At 37.0% G+C, this 20,312-nt stretch overlaps 1 protein-coding gene across 2 annotated transcripts in view; it reads left to right on the top strand.

The window, feature by feature from the left end:
• Positions 1-1,107: 1,107 nt before the first annotated feature.
• Positions 1,108-20,312, top strand: part of FACE2 (farnesylated protein-converting enzyme 2) — a 30,085-nt gene continuing 10,880 nt past the window's right edge. For both annotated transcript variants that reach the window (XM_090011810.1, XM_090011806.1), the window contains exons 1-4: positions 1,108-1,415; positions 2,873-2,935; positions 3,136-3,348; positions 17,007-17,118. In XM_090011810.1, the coding sequence (XP_089867936.1) occupies positions 1,161-1,415; positions 2,873-2,935; positions 3,136-3,348; positions 17,007-17,118 (643 nt within the window). In that variant the 5' untranslated portion in view covers positions 1,108-1,160. The remainder of the gene's footprint in view (positions 1,416-2,872; positions 2,936-3,135; positions 3,349-17,006; positions 17,119-20,312) is intronic.

Here is a 20,312-nt window from a genome sequence, read left to right on the forward strand (position 1 = left end):
TTACTAAGAATCCACACCTGGATTATGTGTTCTCGATGAAAAAAAAATGATGTTTTGAGCCTCAAAAATTTACAAAGTTTTTGAGCTGTTGATTTTCAAACTTTATAAAAACCCACCCATTTGTTGGAATCAAACTCTTGAAGAGTTGATCCCTATAAAATCAAGTACATAGATCTAGGGGTGGCAATTTCTGACACGACCCGCCAACCCGCCTCTTAGGCAGGTTCGGGTTGGGCTTAAGCCAACCCGTTTAATAAACGGGTCGACCCGCGTAACCCGTTTATTAAACAGGTCGGGTTCGGGTTGGGGGTATGCCAACCCGCCAACCTGGCTGACCCGTTTAATAAACGGGTTAGGCGGGTGGGTCAACCCGCCAACCCGTCTGCCAACCCGACCCGTCAACCCGACCCGCCAACCTGACTACCTGCCAACCCGCCAACCCGACCCGCGAACCTGAAAACCCGTTTACCCGACCCAACCCATTTATTAAATGGGTTGGCGGGTCGTGTCGGGTTACCCGTTTATTAAACGGGTCGGGTTCGTGTTTGCCACAGCCGACCCGTTTAATAAACGGGTCGGGTTCGGGTTGAGGTATGCTGACACACCAACCCGCCAACCGACCCGATTGCCACCCCTACATAGATCACATCTGTACCGTCATAATTTAAAAATAAAATGAAAAAAAGCTCAAAAAACCTATTTAGCACACGATTTAGCACCAAATGGGTTTAACACCGACCCATTACTCTATAAATACATGACAATGATCGAGTTAAGTATCCGGCAAAAATCATAATGCAAACCCGGCCCACATAATGTTCACGTCGGGTATGGGCCGAATCAATTATTATTCTTCACTTTTTACGCCCAAACCTGAAGTTCGGGTTAGGCTCGGGTCGGTACCCAATATTACCCAATACAAATCTGACGCATCGATAACCCTAGCCAGGGGATGAACCAAAAACTGATCGACCTCTAAAGTTACCTTGAGAAAGTTGTTGGTTGCCACGTTTAAACCCCAATTATTTACATTAATTACCTTAATACCCCAAGCTTCGCCTCTCATCGAGGGTAAGCTAGCTGAAGAAGAAAGGCCAGAGAGGGAGAGAATTCCGCGCCACCACCATCGAGTCTTTCTCTCTCTCTGACACCGTCCTATCATGGACATGGAAGAAGCTAAGTGGGTGGTGGGTCGAAATCCCGCGCATTACGGGGCAGAGGGCTTGGTCTCGAAGGGGTGTGCACTCGTGGCCTGCTTCTTCATGGCCCTCTTCTACGTGGCCGTCCTCTACGCACCGACCCTCCTCCTTCGCCTTCCCACCGCCCCCTCCCTCAACGCCTTCATGATCCGACGCTTTCTCTGCGCCGCCTTCTCCTCCGCCGCTTCCCTCCTCCTCTGCGCTCTCCTCCTCCCCGTGAGCTCTCTTCTCTTCCTCAACCTTCCTTTTATAACGTTGTATTTTGTTGGTTTTCTTCTTTGAACTCCGCCGATCGGTTTTCAGTTTCTGATTTAAGTGTTGGTTGTTCGAAAGAATCGGAACTCCGGGACCCCATCTTTTCGCTGAATTTAACGGCAAGGATAATAACGGATCTTCAGTATGAGATATTGGCCTTTTTTACAGTGATTAAAAGTTGGAGAAACTAGCTAAATGAATTATAAGCTGGAGAAAACAGAAACGAGAGTTTATCGCGTTTGGGCATGTTTTTAATGGGTTAATAACGCGATTTAAAGCAACATTAGTTGGTTGGTAGGGTTAGATCTCTTACCGAAGAAGCTAACAAAGCAGTGGTAAATCATCAAACTGAAAAAAAAAAACGAAACTTATTTTGGGGCACTATGATTGTCAGTGTTTACATGCCCAATCCATAGAACAAGCATCCAATTGTCGAATTTATTCCGTTCTTGTTAGTTGATCCAAGCGCGAGAACTTCGAATATTTCATAGTGTTAGTGAGGAACGCAATTTTGTTGATGAATGGTTAATTCAGTTACTGGTGTTGTCGCAGCGTCTTATCATGGCTGTAGTCATAGATGGTACACGAACTTTGATTGTTGTCTTCACAACAATGTTACCTTCTATTGATGGATTTTGGTGGCTTAGATCGATAACCATGCAATAAGCGTCTATGCCTAGCTTCATGTCCTTTTTAGCTGTACATGTGAGAGGAAGTGATGTCTGCCTGTCATCCATAAAATGATATAGTTCGGTATATCTTAACGTGTTCGTGGATTATTAGGTCGATGATTGCACGAGAAGCATTTATATGTTCTTCATGTCCTTTTTTAGCAGAACACATGACAGGAAGTAATGAATATCACCAATTGATTTGATGTAACAAGTACTAACATCATCTCCTTAAAAAGATATAGAGCCGTACATATCAACAAATCCCTGTAATATTCAACGAAGACATATCTTAATGTTATACGTAAAATGCACTTGAATTATAATCCAAGACATCTTGTAGATTGAACGACTTTTTGAAGAAGCCGACAATTTATTTCTATTTTGTTTTTCCAATGATTTCCTCTAGTTCATTAACTGGGTTTGGCTTCAGCCAACAGTGATTCTATTTATAGTACTAATAATAGTACCGGTGCATTTAAACTTTGCTGTTTATATTTCAGGAATTTTTTTTGGTCAAATTTATGTAACATCTGCATGAATCTTTTTTTGTGATTCTTGACTATTGTTCTCTTCTCAATATGACTTCCAGGATGACATAGCAATGCCATTTTACAATTGCATCTCTACTGCCAATAAATACAATTTGTCATTGACTTCTTCTCTCTCTTTCATGCTTTTGAAGATGATTTCTTGAGTCAGGGAATTCATCATTACCTCAAAAAGTTAATTGTCTTTGTGTCACAGGTTAGAACTTCTCAAGGTTCATCACTTATTCTCAGCATATATGGCATTCGAGTGGACCATCTGGTAAATGCTTGAATAGTCATGTGATGTACTTTTTAAGTGTTTTCAGGCAGTGTTCTGTTGTTTTGCATTTGAACCTCGATGAGCAATGCTGCAAGAAGTGAGAATTTATTTGGCTTCTGTCAAGTGTCAACACATTTAATGCTCTATGCATGTTCTTCCGTTCATCTGTAAACTAATCTATAATATCTGTTGTGAAACAGTGGCAGGCCGTGGCTATTCCTCTTTGTTTAACATCCCTTTTCTATGCTGGATCAATTGTTTCAAGATTTTTGGCTTTGAGTAATGCATCAGAGGAAGAGGAATCCCCTGCTGAAGCTTATTTAGTTAAAATTTTCAAAGTTGCTTCCCAGAAACTGGTGGATGACATCTACTTTGTTTCACTGAATATTTTGGCTTGGCGTAACTATGTTGTGGTCAGTATTATGCTGTTTATAATATTTTTGTATTTCATTTGAATCACTTTATAACCAATTGTAATTTTGTTATAAGCTTTAATTTGAGATGTTGATGTACTTGTTTAAGCAATTGTAATTTTGTTATAAGCTTTAATTTGAGATGTTGATGTACTTGTTTAACCAATTGTAATTTTGTTGTAAGTCATTTATGTGTGCTTTTCAGTATTTAAAATTAGTTTACACTTTTTCTTTCTGTGAAATTTAATTTCTAGACATGTGCATGCTCACACTCGCACATGCGTAAACGATACATGGAGTCATGGACACACACACGACAGCCATGTTCATCGTACAAAGAAAAACAGGTGAATAACTTATGCACAACAACATACAATGTTTTTACATCCCTTACCCTAGCATACCAACCAGCATCCTCATAGGTGCATAAGGAAGCACATGACATTGTTCAATGGTTGAGGAGAAATCTTCATTTCATTGGAAGGTTGATGGATCCTTTCCTGTTGTCATTGTGTCTGTTTTTTTTATTTATTTTGAGCACTGTAACATATAATTTCTTTTGTGTTGAATGGTTGCTCTTTCCTCTCAAGTTTTAGGTTTCCCAGGAGAGTTTGGACAAGATGTTAATATTGGAAGCAGTTTTATCACTTTTTGCCAGTATTTCTTTCATTAAGGTGTTTAAGGGCAACATATTTTCCAACTTTTACAAAATTTGAGGTCTTTTTTTTATAGGTGTGAAAAGGATGGGATATAAGGAGTTTGGTCCAACATAGAAGTGGAATCCTATGACCATTCAACAGTAATAATCACTTAACACCTACTCCCTTGTTGGAATATAGAAGAATAAAAAAAATTATGCAAGGAGCCAAGCTTTTGGCAAGGAACTTGGGCTTGGCTTGAGCTTGCTCATTTAATAAATGATCAAACTGAAGCCTAAAATTATGGCTAATTTACATATTGTAAAACCATTAAAAATCTATTTATTTTGATAATGCATACTAATAAATATATTTAAACAATTTAAATATATTTAGTAGTGACTACTAATATTTATATGTATGGATTGTCTTCTTAAACAATGAAATAAAATTTAGAGGGTTTACATTTAATTCTTGAATATAAAGGCTAATGTTCTTGTGTTGGTTTGCATGAAAGAGGTGACAGGTCACATGCTTGAGCTGAGTCAATTTGAACTTAATCTTACCTGCTTTAAACTCATAGAAAGGTTCAGCTTTCAGCTAGGTTAATTACTAAGGTGAACTTGAATAACCCAGGCTCAAGCTCAGTTTGCCTTGTGTACACTGGAGGATAGGGCATGCTGCTTTGAATACATGTGAAATTGTTATGGCTGAGTCTCTTGGTACCAGTGTGTTAGTTCACCTTAGAAAGAAAGTGATTCACATTGTCTGCATAACTAATAATAGTTAGTAGTGAAAGGAAACAAAGTCCTTCAAAAGGTATTCACCAAAACAAAAAGTGGAACCTCAAAGAGTTCCACCAAAGCACCAAAAGAACATTCACAAGCTACAAAATGGGCTCACACACAAACACTCACTAAAGGGGCAAACACAAGAAATAAAAATAATATTTTATTGATCAAGACCATTCAAAAAACATATATCATGTGGGGGCTTTGCCCTATATTTATACACAAAGGAGGAGGACTCCATAGAGAGCCCTTGGGACCCCAACGACTCTTATGTTTGACTAGTCAACATGTGTTGACTAGTTTAATTACAATTAAAAAAGTAAAAATCTAACCCTAGTTCATGTTCTTAGTTACTATCTAGTTATATTATATATATACATTTATTTTTAATGCTCCCCTCAAACTTACAGTTGGATAACCGAAAGTTTGTTCAAGAGAAAGTGAAATCTAAGAGCTGCGAGAGGTTTAATAAAGAAGTCCGAAAATTAATATTCTAAAGTAATGTAAGGGAGATCGATAGTGCTGTGTAGGAATTCCTCTCATACATAGTGACAATCCATCTCAATGTGTTTGGTTCGTTCGTGGAAGGTCCAGTTACTGACAAAACTTTTGTTGTCAAGGTATAGTTGGGATGCTCCTTTACTCTGAACACCCATGTTAGCCAGTAATCTCCTTAGCTAGACTACCTCTATGGTTATTGTAGCCATGACTCGATATTCTGCTTCAGTTGACGAGAGAAAAACTTTTTGCTGCTTCTTGAACCTCTATGAAATCAATGAGTCACTTAAAAATACACAAAATCAGTGGTTGAGTGTCGGTTATTGGGATCACCTCCCTAATCAACATCAATATAAGCAATTAAATCTAAAGAGGAAGAAGCAGACAAGAAAAGTTCTCATAAAATAGAAGTTTTGATATATCTAATAATACGCAAAATTGCTCCCACATGAACAGTGGTGGGAGCATACTGAAACTGGCTCACTGTGTAAACTGCATGCGCAATGTCAGGCCTTGTAATTGAGATATATGACAGTGCCCCGATAAGTTGTCTGTATGGTGTTAGATTTTTGAGTAGTTCCCCATCATCAATCTTTATTTTGACATTAACAACTTTAGGAGTGTCAACCTTCTTATCATTTGAGATACCAAACCTAACAACAATATCTAAAGCAAATTTAGATTGAGCCAGTAAATACCCTCTAGAAGAATAAACAACTTCTATACCAAGAAAATATTTTAAAAATCTCAAATCAATCATTTTAAAATGTGTTTTAAGAAGCCTTTTAATATGTTCAGCTCCCTGTTTATGACTCTCAGTGATGATCTTGTCGTCCACGTAGAGAATAATAATAATAATACTTGCATCAGAAGTCTTAACAAACAAAGCTATGTCAGTTAAACAAGATTGAAATCCAATATCAAGTATAACCTGACTAAAGCTATCATACCAAGCCTTTAAAGCTTATTTAAGGCTACACAAAACCTTATTTAACCGAATGACTTTTCCTTTAGAAATAATTATACTAAGCGGTGCCTCCATATATACTTCTTCAACCAATTTTTTTATTTAAAAACACATTCTTAACATCCATTTGATATATGTCATTTCTTCACAGAGGCAAGGGCTACTACAATTCTAATTGTGGTCATCCTAGTAACTGGAGCAAAGGTTTCCTCATAATATATTTCATACTCTTGAGGGTATCCCTTGGCAACTAACGTAACTTTGTATCTTTCAAGTGTTTTATCACTCTTGATTTTTATCTTATATACCCATCGACAACCTATGGGTTTTTTTCCTAGGGTAATATCTTTGACAGTCCAAGTATTCACCTTTTCTAAGGCATACAATTCTACCCTCATGACTTTCACCCACTCAGAATGTTTCTTTGGTTCGTCATAGTTTAAGGGTTCTATATAAGAATGTATCAGTGCAACCTAAGCTTGATACTTAGGTGAAAATGACTCAGGACACAATTTTTTCAGGGGGGGTAGATACTCTAGATGTCCTTCTAGTTTGTATTTCTACATGGTTTTCATTATTAGTATATTTTTTCTAGAGCGCATAGATGTTCAGAACTACTACACCTGGAATATTGAATGCAATCCTGATTTTGAGGTTGTTCTTTACTTATCTCATTATCATGAGATTATTCATCACTTACCATATCATTTTTGATGTCCTGATCTTCATCACAATCACCAAACTTTGGAATTAGATCAAATATAAAGAACACTCAGTTATTTCCTTAAGATTTTCAAATTCAAAGAAATTTTATTTTCTTAAGAAATACACATTTCTTGAAACATATAATTTCTTATTTTTAAAATCAAAGCAGCTCTAGCCTTTTTGGTTATTTGCATATCCCAAAAAGACACAAGAAATAATGCAAGGAGAAAGTTTATCATTTTTATCAATGAAAGCAAAACATTTGCACCCAAAAACTCTTAATCGGGAATAATCAATAGTAAGTTTAAAGAGTTTTTCAACTAGTGATATATTTTTCAAGGTGACAAATGGCATTATGTTAATAAGATAAACTGCAGTTAATGTGGTTACAACCCAAAACTCTTTAGGTACTTGATATGAGATAAGTAGACTTTCAACAAAGCCATTTTGTTTGTGGAGTGTAGGGACACGATTTTTGATGTGTAATACGATTTGATTCCAGGTAATCTTTAACATCTTTTGATAAGAATCCTCCCCTGAATAAATGCGAAAGATAGAGACTTCGTTTTGAAATTTATTTTGGACCAACTTGTAAAATGTTTGAAAATATGAAAAAACTTCAAATTTATGTTTGAGAAAATAAATTCACGTGTGTCTAGTAAAACCATCAACAAAGATGACATAGTATACAAACCCACCTTTAGATATAACAGGTGCTTGACCCCAAACATCCGAATGCACCAACTCAAGCAGTCATGTAGAGACAAAAGTTCTTTCTTAAAATGATAATCTTTTCATTTTGCCAAGAATACAATCTTTACATGAAAAAATTTCAAGATTACAATTTTTTTTCATATTTGAAAAGTGTTGGATTTTGGATACATTAGGATGACTAAGTCTTTTATGTTATAAATCAAAATTCAGTTTCTGAATATTACAACAAAAGTCAATCTTAGGTATTTCCAAAAACTCCATGTAGTATAAACCTCCTTCTCTATGGTCTTCCCCAATCACCTTCCCAGACTAGTGATCCTGCACTCGACAACCAATAGAAGAGAAGGAAACATTATGCCCATGGCTAGAAAAGTTAAACAAAAGATTTAGGTTTAGCTTGGGAATATATCTAATTTTTGAAATAAAAAATCTTTTGAAACATTTTTCATGTTTCCTTTATCTTAAGAGATGTCTCATCAACAGTAAAACATTTGACCCGTTTGAGTTACGACCAATGTTGTGAAAAGCGTTGAGGCGTAGCAAGACGCTCCACCAAAAACTGAGGCAAAGCGTAAGCCTCAATTTTTTTTTGAAAACTTAAAAAAAACTATAAAAAATATCTAAAAATATAAATAAATAAATAAAATATTGTATTGATGAAGCAACAAGTAATAAGAAATAGAAAATCTAAAATAAATACTAAAAAATATGAGATTAACATGTAAAAGTAACTGAGAAATTGATCGTAAAGCGTAAGCCTCAATTTTTTTTTTGAAAACTAAAAAAAAACTATAAAAAATATCTAAAAATACAAATAAATAAAAAAATGCTTTATTGATGAAGCAACAAGAAATAGAAAATCTAAAATAAATACTAAAAAATATGAGATTAACATGTAAAAGTAACTGAGAAACTGATCATAAAGCGTAAGCCTCAAAAATAAATTTTAAACTTAAAAAATATCTAAAAATATAAATAAATAAATAAATGCAAAAGTAACCTTCTTCTTCTTCTAAAAAATGCAACTTCTTCTTCTTCTTCTTCTCCTCCTCCTCCTCCTTCTTCTTCTTCTTCACCATTTGGTGTTCCTCCTTCTCCTTCTCCTTCTTCACCATTTGGTGTCATATGAAAAGAAGCAACTGAGTTAAGAAGCCAAAAGGACATGCTTCCGATGTTTGATTCTTGTGTAGCTTTGAACTCATTTGGCTCTTGTGCAACTAAGGCTACCTTCTTCTCATAGGGTCTCTTTAATTTAGGACAATGTCTTGATATATCCCGATTCATGGCAATAATAACAAATAATTTTTTTCTTCTCAAACTCATTGCCTTGTTTTCTATAGTGTTCATTGTTAGGTATCTCATAATGTAGTGGTTTGTAAGAATGAACATTGTTTCCTGGCCTAGACACAGCTAGGACCGAATCATCATCATCTTTAGATATCTTCTTTTTTAGTCTATTTTCCTCTATACTTAGCTCTTCAGTAATATCTTCAATATAGGGGACTTTTCTTCTATGAAGAAAACCAATTTAGTAGACTCAAACTCCGATCTTAGACCATTGATGAATTGATAGAAATACTCCACATCAATTTGTCTTTGACGGAGTTCCATGTCTTTGGGACAATGCCATTGTGGCTCAAGAAGAGCCAACTCATTCTAAAGGTCAGACAACTCACTAAGGTACTTAGTTGTCAAAGGCGGCGCGTATGCGACCTAGGCGCAGCCCTTCCGCCTAGGCGACCAGGTCTGGGGGGTTGGAGCCCTATATTGCTACCTAGGCGGTCTTCATCTGAGCTTTTTTTAAAGCTTAGGCTTTTTTTTTAAGACATATCATTTTTTTTTCTTCGAGGAGGAGAAGAAGAAGAAGAAAGAGAAGACATGTTATTTGTCTATTGCTTTTATTATGTTTATTGTTGAGAAGAATAAGAAGAAGAAGAAGAAGAAGAAGAAGAAGAAGAAGAAGAAGACATTATTTGTCTATTGGTTGTATTATGTCTATTGTTGAGAAGAAGAAGACATTACTTGTCTATTATTTGTATTATGCCTATTATTGTTGTTAATTTTTTTGTATACATGATTTTATTTTTTGTGTATTGTTCATTCACATTGTTAGTTGTATGGTTTGTTTATTCAATTGTTAATTTATTTTTAATTTGTTTGAGCAGGTTAAGGTTATGCAATATAAATGTTTTACAGTGTTCAATGACATATTATTTGTCTATTGCTTATTATTGATTGATTTTATGTTGTATACATGCTTCTTATAATGTTTATGTTTTTAAATTTTTTATTTTATTTTGGGTACTGCCTAGGTCTTTTAGGGGCTCACCACCTAGGCTCCGCCTAGCGCCTATGACAACTAAGCTAAAGTATTATCTAATACTTTTTTCTCCTTGAATCATAGTGCGTACTTTGTCTTGCAAGTTGCAAATGTGGGCAATATCTTTAAGAGAATACATTCTCTTAAGATATTCTCGTGCTTTATTTGTATGTTTAAATTTAGTTAGACTCAAGCAGTTTTTGATATCAATACTACTAATGAGCCAAGACATAATCTTGGCATGCTCCATTCTTCATTCTTTTTATTTTTATCATACGTGGCCATAACCTTGGTCTTTTCCGCCTCCGTAAGAGTTATTTCTTTTTCTCGTTCTATCTTACTAAGAATTAGTTTGGGTTTCATATTCGACCCATCTACTAATCCCCACAACCTTTCCCTCCATATGAAGTACTTCATTTTTGAAGCCTATGTGACAAAGTTTGTGTTATTGAGCTTGATGGGTTTTAGGGTAACATTATCATTGTCATCCATGATTACAAGTGTTAAGAGAAAGAATAGAAGATAGAGGGGAAGAAAAAAAAGAGAAAATAATCAAAATGATCACGAGTATTCCACCACCAAGAGATCACGTCTAATGAAGCGCACGAACACACAATCACTCCACCACCAAGAGAGTACCTCCAACGAAGAGCATGAACATATGAGCACTCCACCACCAAGAGGACACAACAATCTCGCAAACACTTAAATGAATTTTGCAAAAGAGACTATCTCTTCCAAATCTTGAGCACCACACTTCCCAATGCACCAAAAAATCAGCTTGATCTCCAAGCTCTGATACCATAAAGGGAAACAAGGTCCTCCAAAAGGTATTCACCAAAACAACAAAGTGGACACTCAAAGAGTTCTATCAAATCACCAAAATAACATTCACAAGCCACAAAATGGGCTCACATACAAACACCCACTAAAGGGGCAAACACAAGGAATAAAAATAATATTTTATTGATCAAGACCATGCAAGAAGCATACATCATGTAGGGGCTTTGCCCCATATTTATACACAAATGAGGAGGACTTCATAGAGAGTCGTTCTAAATAGAGCCGTTGGGACCCCAACGACTCTTATGTTTGACTAGTCAACATGTGTTGGCTAGTTCAATTACAAATAGAAAAGTAAACATCTAACCCTAGTTCATATTCCTAGTTACTATCTGGTTACATTATATATGACTATATATATATGTACATTTATTTTTAACAAGTAGAAATTTGATACCTTGCTTAAGACCCAAAATTTGTGGTAAAAATTAAGATCTATAAGGCTTCTTAGGCCTTTATTTTTTTGCTACATTAATTGCTGGAAGATACTGTAATGAAAAGAGGCGGAAGCACCAATAGAGCAAATGTCACTCTTAAAGAGTGACCACTAAAGCCAAGAACACAAACACCAAATGTGCACACACAAAAACTCTCAAATATGGAAATGACTTAAAGTCATAAGTTGGATATTATTGAAGAAGAGAAGAGAGAGGGGTATAAACCCATACATTTAAGAGGGGAAGACCTCCTCTATTTATAGAGGAGGGAAGCACTAAAGGAACCACAAGGGGGGGGGCTCCCTTGTAGTCGTTGGGAGCCCCAACGGTCAGAAATCTGACCGTTGGGGCCCCAACGACTACAAGTGTGGGGCCCCCTTGTGGTCATTTCAAAAAAGGAAAAATAAAGGAAAAAAGAAAAGGAAAAAGGGAAAAAGAGAAAAAATAAAAAAGAGAAAAATACATAAGTGGTTTTACAAGAATACCCCTATCGGGTATTTATCTAAATGAGAAATAAGTATATATATATATATATATATATATATATATATATATATATATATATTTTAACACGCCCCCTCAAACTTTACGGGGAGAAGACTGAAAGTTTGCTAAGGAGGAACATAAATCGTGGAGTTGGAAGCGCTTTGGTGAAGAAGTCAGCCAGCTGATATTCTGAAGTAACATATGGTAACGAAATAGTCCCTCTGAGATATTCGTCTCGAACATAATGGCAATCCATCTCGATATGCTTTGTCCGTTCATGAAAGGTGTGATTGCTGGCAATGTATATCGCACTTTTGTTGTCACAGCAGAGCTTGGTAGGAGTGGAAATGAGAACGCCCATGTCGGCAAGGAGACTTCTGAGCCATACGATTTCCATAGTTGTCATCGCCATAGCCCGATACTCAGCTTCAGTAGATGATAAGGAGACTTTCTGCTGCTTCTTACATCTCCACGAGATGAGAGATTCTCCTAAAAAAATACAAAGACCCGTAATTGAGATACGATCATTGGGATTGCCTCCCCAGTCAGCATCAGTAAAAGCAGTCAATTCAAGAGATGAGGAAGAGGATAAGAAGAGTCCCTTTGAGATGGTATTTTTTATATATCGCACAATTCTCATTACAGCCGCCATATGAACTGTGGTAGGTGCGTGCTGAAACTGGCTTGCTGCATGAACCGCATGAGCTATGTCAGGACGGGTGATGGATAGATAAGTGAGGGATCCAATTAATTGACGGTAGGGAGTTGGATCTTCAAGAAGAACACCATCTTCAAGTCTAAGTTTTGCATTGATAACTTCTGGAGTCTCAACTTTCTTTTCGTCAGATATTCCTGATTTGGTACAAATTTCAGCAGCTAACTTCATCTGAGATAAGATGTATCCACGTTCGGAATAAGCCACTTCAATACCTAAGAAATAGCGTAAATAACCAAGGTCAGACATATCAAAGGTATCTTTTAGCATAGACTTAACATCATTTACTCCCTTTTTGTCATTCCCAGTGATGATCATATCATCAACATACAACAGAAGCATAATAATGGAGTCACCTGTTCTCTTCACAAAAAGAGCAGTGTCAGTATAACAAGAAGAAAAGCCTAAATTTATTAATACGTTACTAAACCTATCATACCAAGCTTTAGGTGCTTGCTTAAGACCATATAAAGCCTTTTTTAATTTCAAAATTTTTCCATTTAAATCCATACCTAGAGGTGGTTCCATATACACTTCTTCATTTAAATTACCATTCAAAAAGGCATTTTTAACATCAAGTTGAAAAATTGGCCATTTTTTAACTGCGGCTATAGCAATAAGAGCTCGAACACTAGTTATTCGAGCAACGGGGGCAAAGGTTTCATCATAATCTACCCCATACTCTTGGGCATATCCTTTGGCTACCAACCTAGCCTTATATCTTTCCAATGAACCATCACTCTTAGTTTTCACTTTAAAAACCCATCTACATCCAATGGGTTTCTTGCCATTGGGAGGATCAATGATTTCCCAAGTTTGTGCCTTTTTGAGGGCATTAAGTTCAAGTTGCATAGCATCATTCCAATGAGCATATTGCTTAGCATCATTGTAATGAGATGGTTCATGAAAAGAGTGAAGAGCAAGAAGACATGCTCGAAAATTAGGCGAAAAAGAATCATAAGAAACAAACCTATTTGGTATTTTAGAAATTCGATTTGACCTTCTTTGAGAAGTCTCTTCGATGGACTCATTTTGGGAAAATCTTTCAAGGGCACAAGGAGGATTCCTTTCATTCCTTCTAGAGTAGACTTGTATTTGTCTTGAACCATTTTCTTCTAAGTTTTGATCATCGCTTGGATGTTCAACAAGATCTTCACCAAGGAATTCATTAGGATCAATATGATCATCTTTAGGCAATAAGTCAAATAAGAATGAATAATCGATATTTTCATTTGGTTGGGGCGAAAAACCACTTTCCTCTTCAAGGAATGTGACATCTTTAGAAATATAAAGCTTGTTTTTAAGTATGTCAAAACATCGATATCCTTTTTGTTTTTCGCCATATCCCAAAAAAATGCATTCAATAGCCCTAGGGGAGAGTTTATCATTCTTGTGGGTTAAAACAAAGCATTTGCATCCAAAAATTCTTAGTCTTTTATAATCGGGAGACATGTTGTAAAGTTTTTCAAAAGGAGAAAGATTTTTCAAGTAGGACGAAGGAGTTCTATTGATAAGATACGCAGAGGTTAGAACCGCCTCGGCCCAGAAAGATTTTGGAATGTTTCTTGAGATCAATAACGTTCTTGTAGTCTCTATTATGTGCCTATGCTTTCTTTCCGCAAGGCCATTTTGTTGTGGAGTGTTGGGGCAAGAACATTGGTGAAGAATTCCATTTTCTTTCAAATAGGTTTGAAAATCATTGGACATATATTCGCTTCCCGAATCGGATCTAAGAATAGATAGATTTCCCAAAAATTGGTTTTTGACCATTGCATGAAATTCTTTAAAGAAGGAAAAAACTTCGGATTTACGACTTAGGAAGTAAATCCATGTGAATCGAGTAAAATCATCAATAAATACCACGTAATACGAAAAACCACCTTTAGACAAAATAGGGGAAGGTCCCCACACATCGGAATGAATAAGTTCAAATGGCCGAGTGGTAAAGTAACTTCTTTGAGGAAATGGAATAGCTTTAGATTTCCCAAAAATGCAATCTTTACAAGTCATGTGATTGTCTTTACAAGTATTGTTCAAAAACGGAAAAAGAGACATTTTTACAAAATTTGGATGGCCAAGTCTCTCATGCCATATTCCAATACTTTTGTCCTTTACAAGATTACATGATGGCTTAGATGGAAGAGTCAAAAAATCCATAAAATAGAGGTCACCCCTTCTATGGCCTTGCCCAATCAGCTTCCCTGACTGGAGATCCTGCACGGTGCAATCCTTGGGTGAGAAAGAGACTTGACATCCATGATCGGTAATTTGAGATACGGAAAAAAAGTTTAAATTTATTTTAGGAACGATTCTTACTTTAGGAACAAAAAAGTTTTTAAAATTAAGAGATCAGATCCAATACTTTCAATTTTTAATGATGTACCATCGGCGGTTGAAACACAAGAAGATATAGGTTCGGAAAAAACGTTTGAAAGAGAATTTTTATGAGATGTCATATGAAAAGAAGCACCGGAATCTAGAATCCACATACCTGGAGGAGATGAAGAGTAGGCAATGGCGGCCCCGGATGTTGAAGGAGAAGCCTTGAGTAGATGTTGGAGAGCTTCGGAGATGTGATTTAGAGTTTCTTTGATATCTCCTTCTTTTGTGCAATCTTCCTTCTTTGGAGAATCTTCTCCAACGGCGGCAACTTTTCCTTTAAGCTTTGGGCAAACCGGTCTTATGTGCCCCGGTTCATTACAATAATGGCATATAATCCCCTTTCTAGGTCCATAGTTATTTTTGTTAAAGTGGGGAGGTCTATATGCTTTAACATTAGATCCGGGCCTAGTAACGGCCAAAACATCATCACTCTTAATGCTCAAACCAAACCGAGTTTCTTCTTGACATATCTCGGCAAGGGCGTCTTCAATAGGTAGGGCTTTGCTTCTATGGAGAAGAGATGCCCTTACTTGTTCAAATTCCGGGCGAAGACCATGAAGGAATTGAAAAAAGTGCTCCTTTTCAATTTGTTCCCTTCTTAGCTCAATATCTTGAGGAGCAACCCACTTAGGCTCAAGAAGAGCAAGTTCATCCCAAAGGGGGGTTAGAGAGCTAAAATAGTCCCGGACACTCATGTCCATTTGTTTGGTAGAACGGATTTTCTCTTGACAAAAAAATTGCCGAGCAAGATCCTTTTGGGTATACATACCCTTAAAGAAAAACCAAGCCTCATTGGCCCTTCTAAATTTGGCAATATTAGCACAATTTTTAAGATCTACATTATTCATGAACCATGCCAAAATTTTGGCATGGTTACTTTCCCAATCCTCAATTTTGGATTGATGTTCATTAATGGCTTTGATGCGCTCATCGCCATCTAAAGCCTTCTCAATCTCGTTTTCCATTTTGGTGAGAACAAGAGAGGGTTCGGGAGTAGTTCCCATAACAAAACCCCAAAGTTTCTTACCTCTTAGGTAATTTTCCATCGCGGAGGCCCACATGAGGTAGTTGGACCCATTTAGCTTAAAAGAAAGCTCCACTTTAGAGTCACGTTCCATCGGCACCAACTATTTTTCTCTTCTTCAAAAAACTTTGAGAGGCACGCGTTCCAAGATGATAAAAGAGAAGCCCAATCACCAACCGAGCTCTGATACCATGTAATGAAAAGAGGCGGAAGCACCAATAGAGCAAATGTCACTCTTAAAGAGTGACCACTAAAGCCAAGAACACAAACACCAAATGTGCACACACAAAAACTCTCAAATATGGAAATGACTTAAAGTCATAAGTTGGATATTATTGAAGAAGAGAAGAGAGAGGGGTATAAACCCATACATTTAAGAGGGGAAGACCTCCTCTATTTATAGAGGAGGGAAGCACTAAAGGAACCACAAGGGAGGGGCTCCCTTGTAGTCGTTGGGAGCCCCAACGGTCAGAAATCTGACCGTTGGGGCCCCAACGACTACAAGTGTGGGGCCCCCTTGTGGTCATTTCAAAAAAGGAAAAATAAAGGAAAAAAGAAAAGGAAAAAGGGAAAAAGAGAAAAAATAAAAAAGAGAAAAATACATAAGTGGTTTTACAAGAATACCCCTATCGGGTATTTATCTAAATGAGAAATAATATATATATACATATATGTATATACATATACTTATATATATACGGATGTATATATATATATATATATATATATATATTTTAACAGATACATGGTATCTAATGATTTCTTATCTCAGCCACAGGTCAGAAACAATAAGTATTGACAGCTGAGTGCTGCCATGTTCAATGTCACGAGAGTTTTTGTTTTCCCAAATTTGTTAAATATAAAAGGAACCCTGAACTTTGTGCAACTGACAGCTGGAAATAATGGAGACTTGATGTTTGGGTTCTATCTGGTCACTGTATATCTGGAATAAGATGAAAATGTACTGGACTTATTTTGTTTGCACAAGGGTTTAATTTTAAATAGCTATTTCTTACTAACGTTTTCTGGGTTGTGCTGTTTTGAAGGCAAATGATTGTGGTATATTTAGTGGATGGAATTTATTATTATCATAGATTATTTAATGAATATGTAAATTATTGATTTTTTTGTTGTGCAGGCGCCGATTACAGAAGAGTTGGTTTTTAGAGCATGCATGATTCCGTTGCTTCTCTGCGCAGGATTCAAAACATACAGCATCATATTTCTCAGTCCTATCTTCTTCAGCCTTGGTAAATTGAGAATTTTGTTTGAGAATGTCACACAATATATATGTAATATTAGCTGCTTTTGGTTAGATGCTTGTATGAACAAATACCATTTGAAGATCTGCAGTCCTACTTATGCTTGGACATCAGGTTGGATACCTCATGGGCCACTTGTGTACAGCTAAGATGAACCAGTTTTGAGCTGCAATTCAATAATGGGGGTTGGGCTTCCGCCATGTTTTAATGGTCTGATGGGAGGTTGACTCTGATGCTCACTCCTGGTCCTGCAGACTATTTTGGGCTTTTGCTGTGAGCCCTGTATTTGATCATGAGAATTTATGTCTTTGACTGCATGGTGCAAGATGATGCATGCATATTATACTCCTTGTCACTGTTGAGATTATAAGAATAACTATAACCTATCTAAACTCTAAAGGGACATGGTCCTTTGATGGAGGAGTCATGTCATGTTCAGTACCATGGATTTAAGACTGCAAACAAAGCTTGTAATTGAGAAAGTATAAGTAGATTTATAACTATGACAGCTGAAGGAATTATTTGAACCTATGTCACAGGGATTCGGCTAGCAGGGTGCCGCAGTCGCGTCGATGCGGGTGCGGGTGGGGCACAGGGTGCGGTCAACCCGATCCTGGGTGCGTTGACCGCACCCATGATCATTTAGGTCCATTTTTTTTGGATTTTTTTTTTTAAATTGCCCTATGAAATGGGCTGCGGAATTTTTTTAAAAAAACATTATACTGCCTTTTCAATCCTGATCCTTCTTTTTCGTAAAGGATTTTCTCTCTCCATAATAAATGATAATGATGGTGGTTAGGGGTGGCAATTTCTGACACGACCCGCCAACCCGACCCGCCAACCCGCCTCTTAGGCGGGTTCGGGTTGGGCTTAAGCCAACCCATTTAATAAACGGGTCGACCCGCGCAACCCGTTTATTAAACAGGTCGGGTTCGGGTTGGGGGTATGCCAACCCGCCAACCCGGCTGACTCGTTTAATAAACGGGTTAGGCGGGTGGGTCAACCCGCCAACCCGACCCGTCAACCCGCCAACCCGGCTGACCGACCCGCCAACCCGACCACCTGCCAACCCGACCCGCGAACCTGAAAACCCGTTTACCCGACCCAACCCATTTATTAAATGGGTTGGAGGGTCGTGTCGGGTTACCCGTTTATTAAACGGGTCAGGTTCGTGTTTGCCACAGCCGACCCGTTTAATAAACGGGTCGGGTTCGGGTTGAGGTATGCTGACCCGCCAACCCGCCAACCCGACCCACCAACCCGCCAACCCGACCCGATTGCCACCCCTAATGGTGGTAGCCTTGCTGATCCTTCTTTTTTGTAAAGGATTTTCTCTCTTCATAATAAATGATAATGATGGTGGTAGCCTTGCTGATCCTTCTTTTTCGTAAAGGATTTTCTCTCTCCATAATAAATGATAATGATGGTGGTAGCCTTGCTGGCTATTAGTATTCACTGCTCTCCTGACGAGATGGGTGCGCTATCATGCAGCTGTATATAAAATGAAATTTGAAAAACCCCGCGTCGGGGGAACCCCCGACCCCCTTTTATATATATATATATATATATATATATATATATATATATATATATATATATATATATATATATATATATATATATATATATATATATATTACATTTTTGCCCCTGCCGCACCCGGGTTTTTTGGAAGTGCCGAATCCCCGCACCCACACCCGCACCCACGCCCGCACCCGCACCCATGTGACATAGATTTGAACATCTGGTTACCTTAATTATCATTTACAGTAGTTGATATTATGCGGCTCTTATGGGTATGAGTGTAATGAAACAAGCGAAAGTACAAGAGAACCCACTAAGGGCATACAAGAACACAATAAAGTGTGGGATAATACAAGAACCAAGCATAAACAATTACAAAAGCACAAAAGTGCAAACAATAGCCACTATGGTCCAACACATAAAAATAATAAATCTTTATTCACTTGAACAATGCTTGAGAAAGCGTAACAAGAGAAGGGGTTTAACCCCCTTTAAATAGGCACATTGGACTCCAATGTAACCGTTGGGATGCTCCCAATGGATATAATTATAGCTGTTGGGGAGATCCCAACAGCTATATTAGACAAAGTCCAATATGCCCTTACATGAATATAAAAAAGACAAAAAACAAAAAAATATACAATGACAGAACTGCCCCTAATGGGCAGTACTAATTACGAAAATGCCCTTACATGGTCCAACCTATTACAATGAGAAAATAGTCATATATATATATATAAATTTTATATAGTCATATATATATAAAATATATGTACTCATATATGTATATATATATAACACTATAATTTAACACTCCTCCTCAAACTTACGGTGTGATCACTGAAAGTTTGTCAAGAAGAGATACAAAACGAGGTGAAGGTAAGGCCTTAGTGAAAAAGTCTGTCAACTGACATTCCAAAGTCACATAGGGTAACTCAATTGTTCCTCTCAAGTATTTTCAGTCCATCTCTATATGCTTGGTTTGTTCATGGAAAGTGTAATTGCTTGTAATGTGGATAACACTTTTATAATCGCCGCATATATTCGAAGGACTAGAGATGACTAAGCTCGTATCTTTAAGAAGACTCCTCAACTAGATAATTTTCATAGTTGTTGTCATTGGCTTGATATTCAGCTTTGGTCGATGATAAAAATTTTTTTTGTTGTTTCTTACACTTTCAAGATATAAGAGTCTCTTAAAAACATACAAAAACTAGTAGTTGAAACTCTATCATTAGGATTATCTCCCTAATTTGCATCAATATAAGCAATTAAATATAAAGAAGAAGAGGAGAATAAGAATAGTCCTTGAGATATAAAATTTTTGATATGTCTGACAATTCTTAATACAACACTCATGCACCGTAGTTGGTGCATGTTGAAATTGACTGGCTGAATGCACAACATGAGCAATGTTTAGTCTTGTAATGGATAAGTGGTCAAAGATCCAATCAGTTGCTGGTATAGAGTTGGATCTTATGGTGTATCAACCTTCTTATCATCAGAAATTTCAAACTTGACAATGATATCTGCAACCATCTTCATTTGGGACAAGATATATCCTCTAGGCAAATAAGTCACTTCGATACCTAGAAAATATCTTAGAAAACCAAGGTCAAACATATCAAAATGATTTTTAAGAATAATTTTAATTTCAT

The sequence above is a fragment of the Nuphar pumila genome, chromosome 1 (assembly GCF_984573655.1).
Source record: "Nuphar pumila chromosome 1, dmNupPumi1.hap1.1, whole genome shotgun sequence".
Classification (NCBI taxonomy): domain Eukaryota; kingdom Viridiplantae; phylum Streptophyta; class Magnoliopsida; order Nymphaeales; family Nymphaeaceae; genus Nuphar; species Nuphar pumila.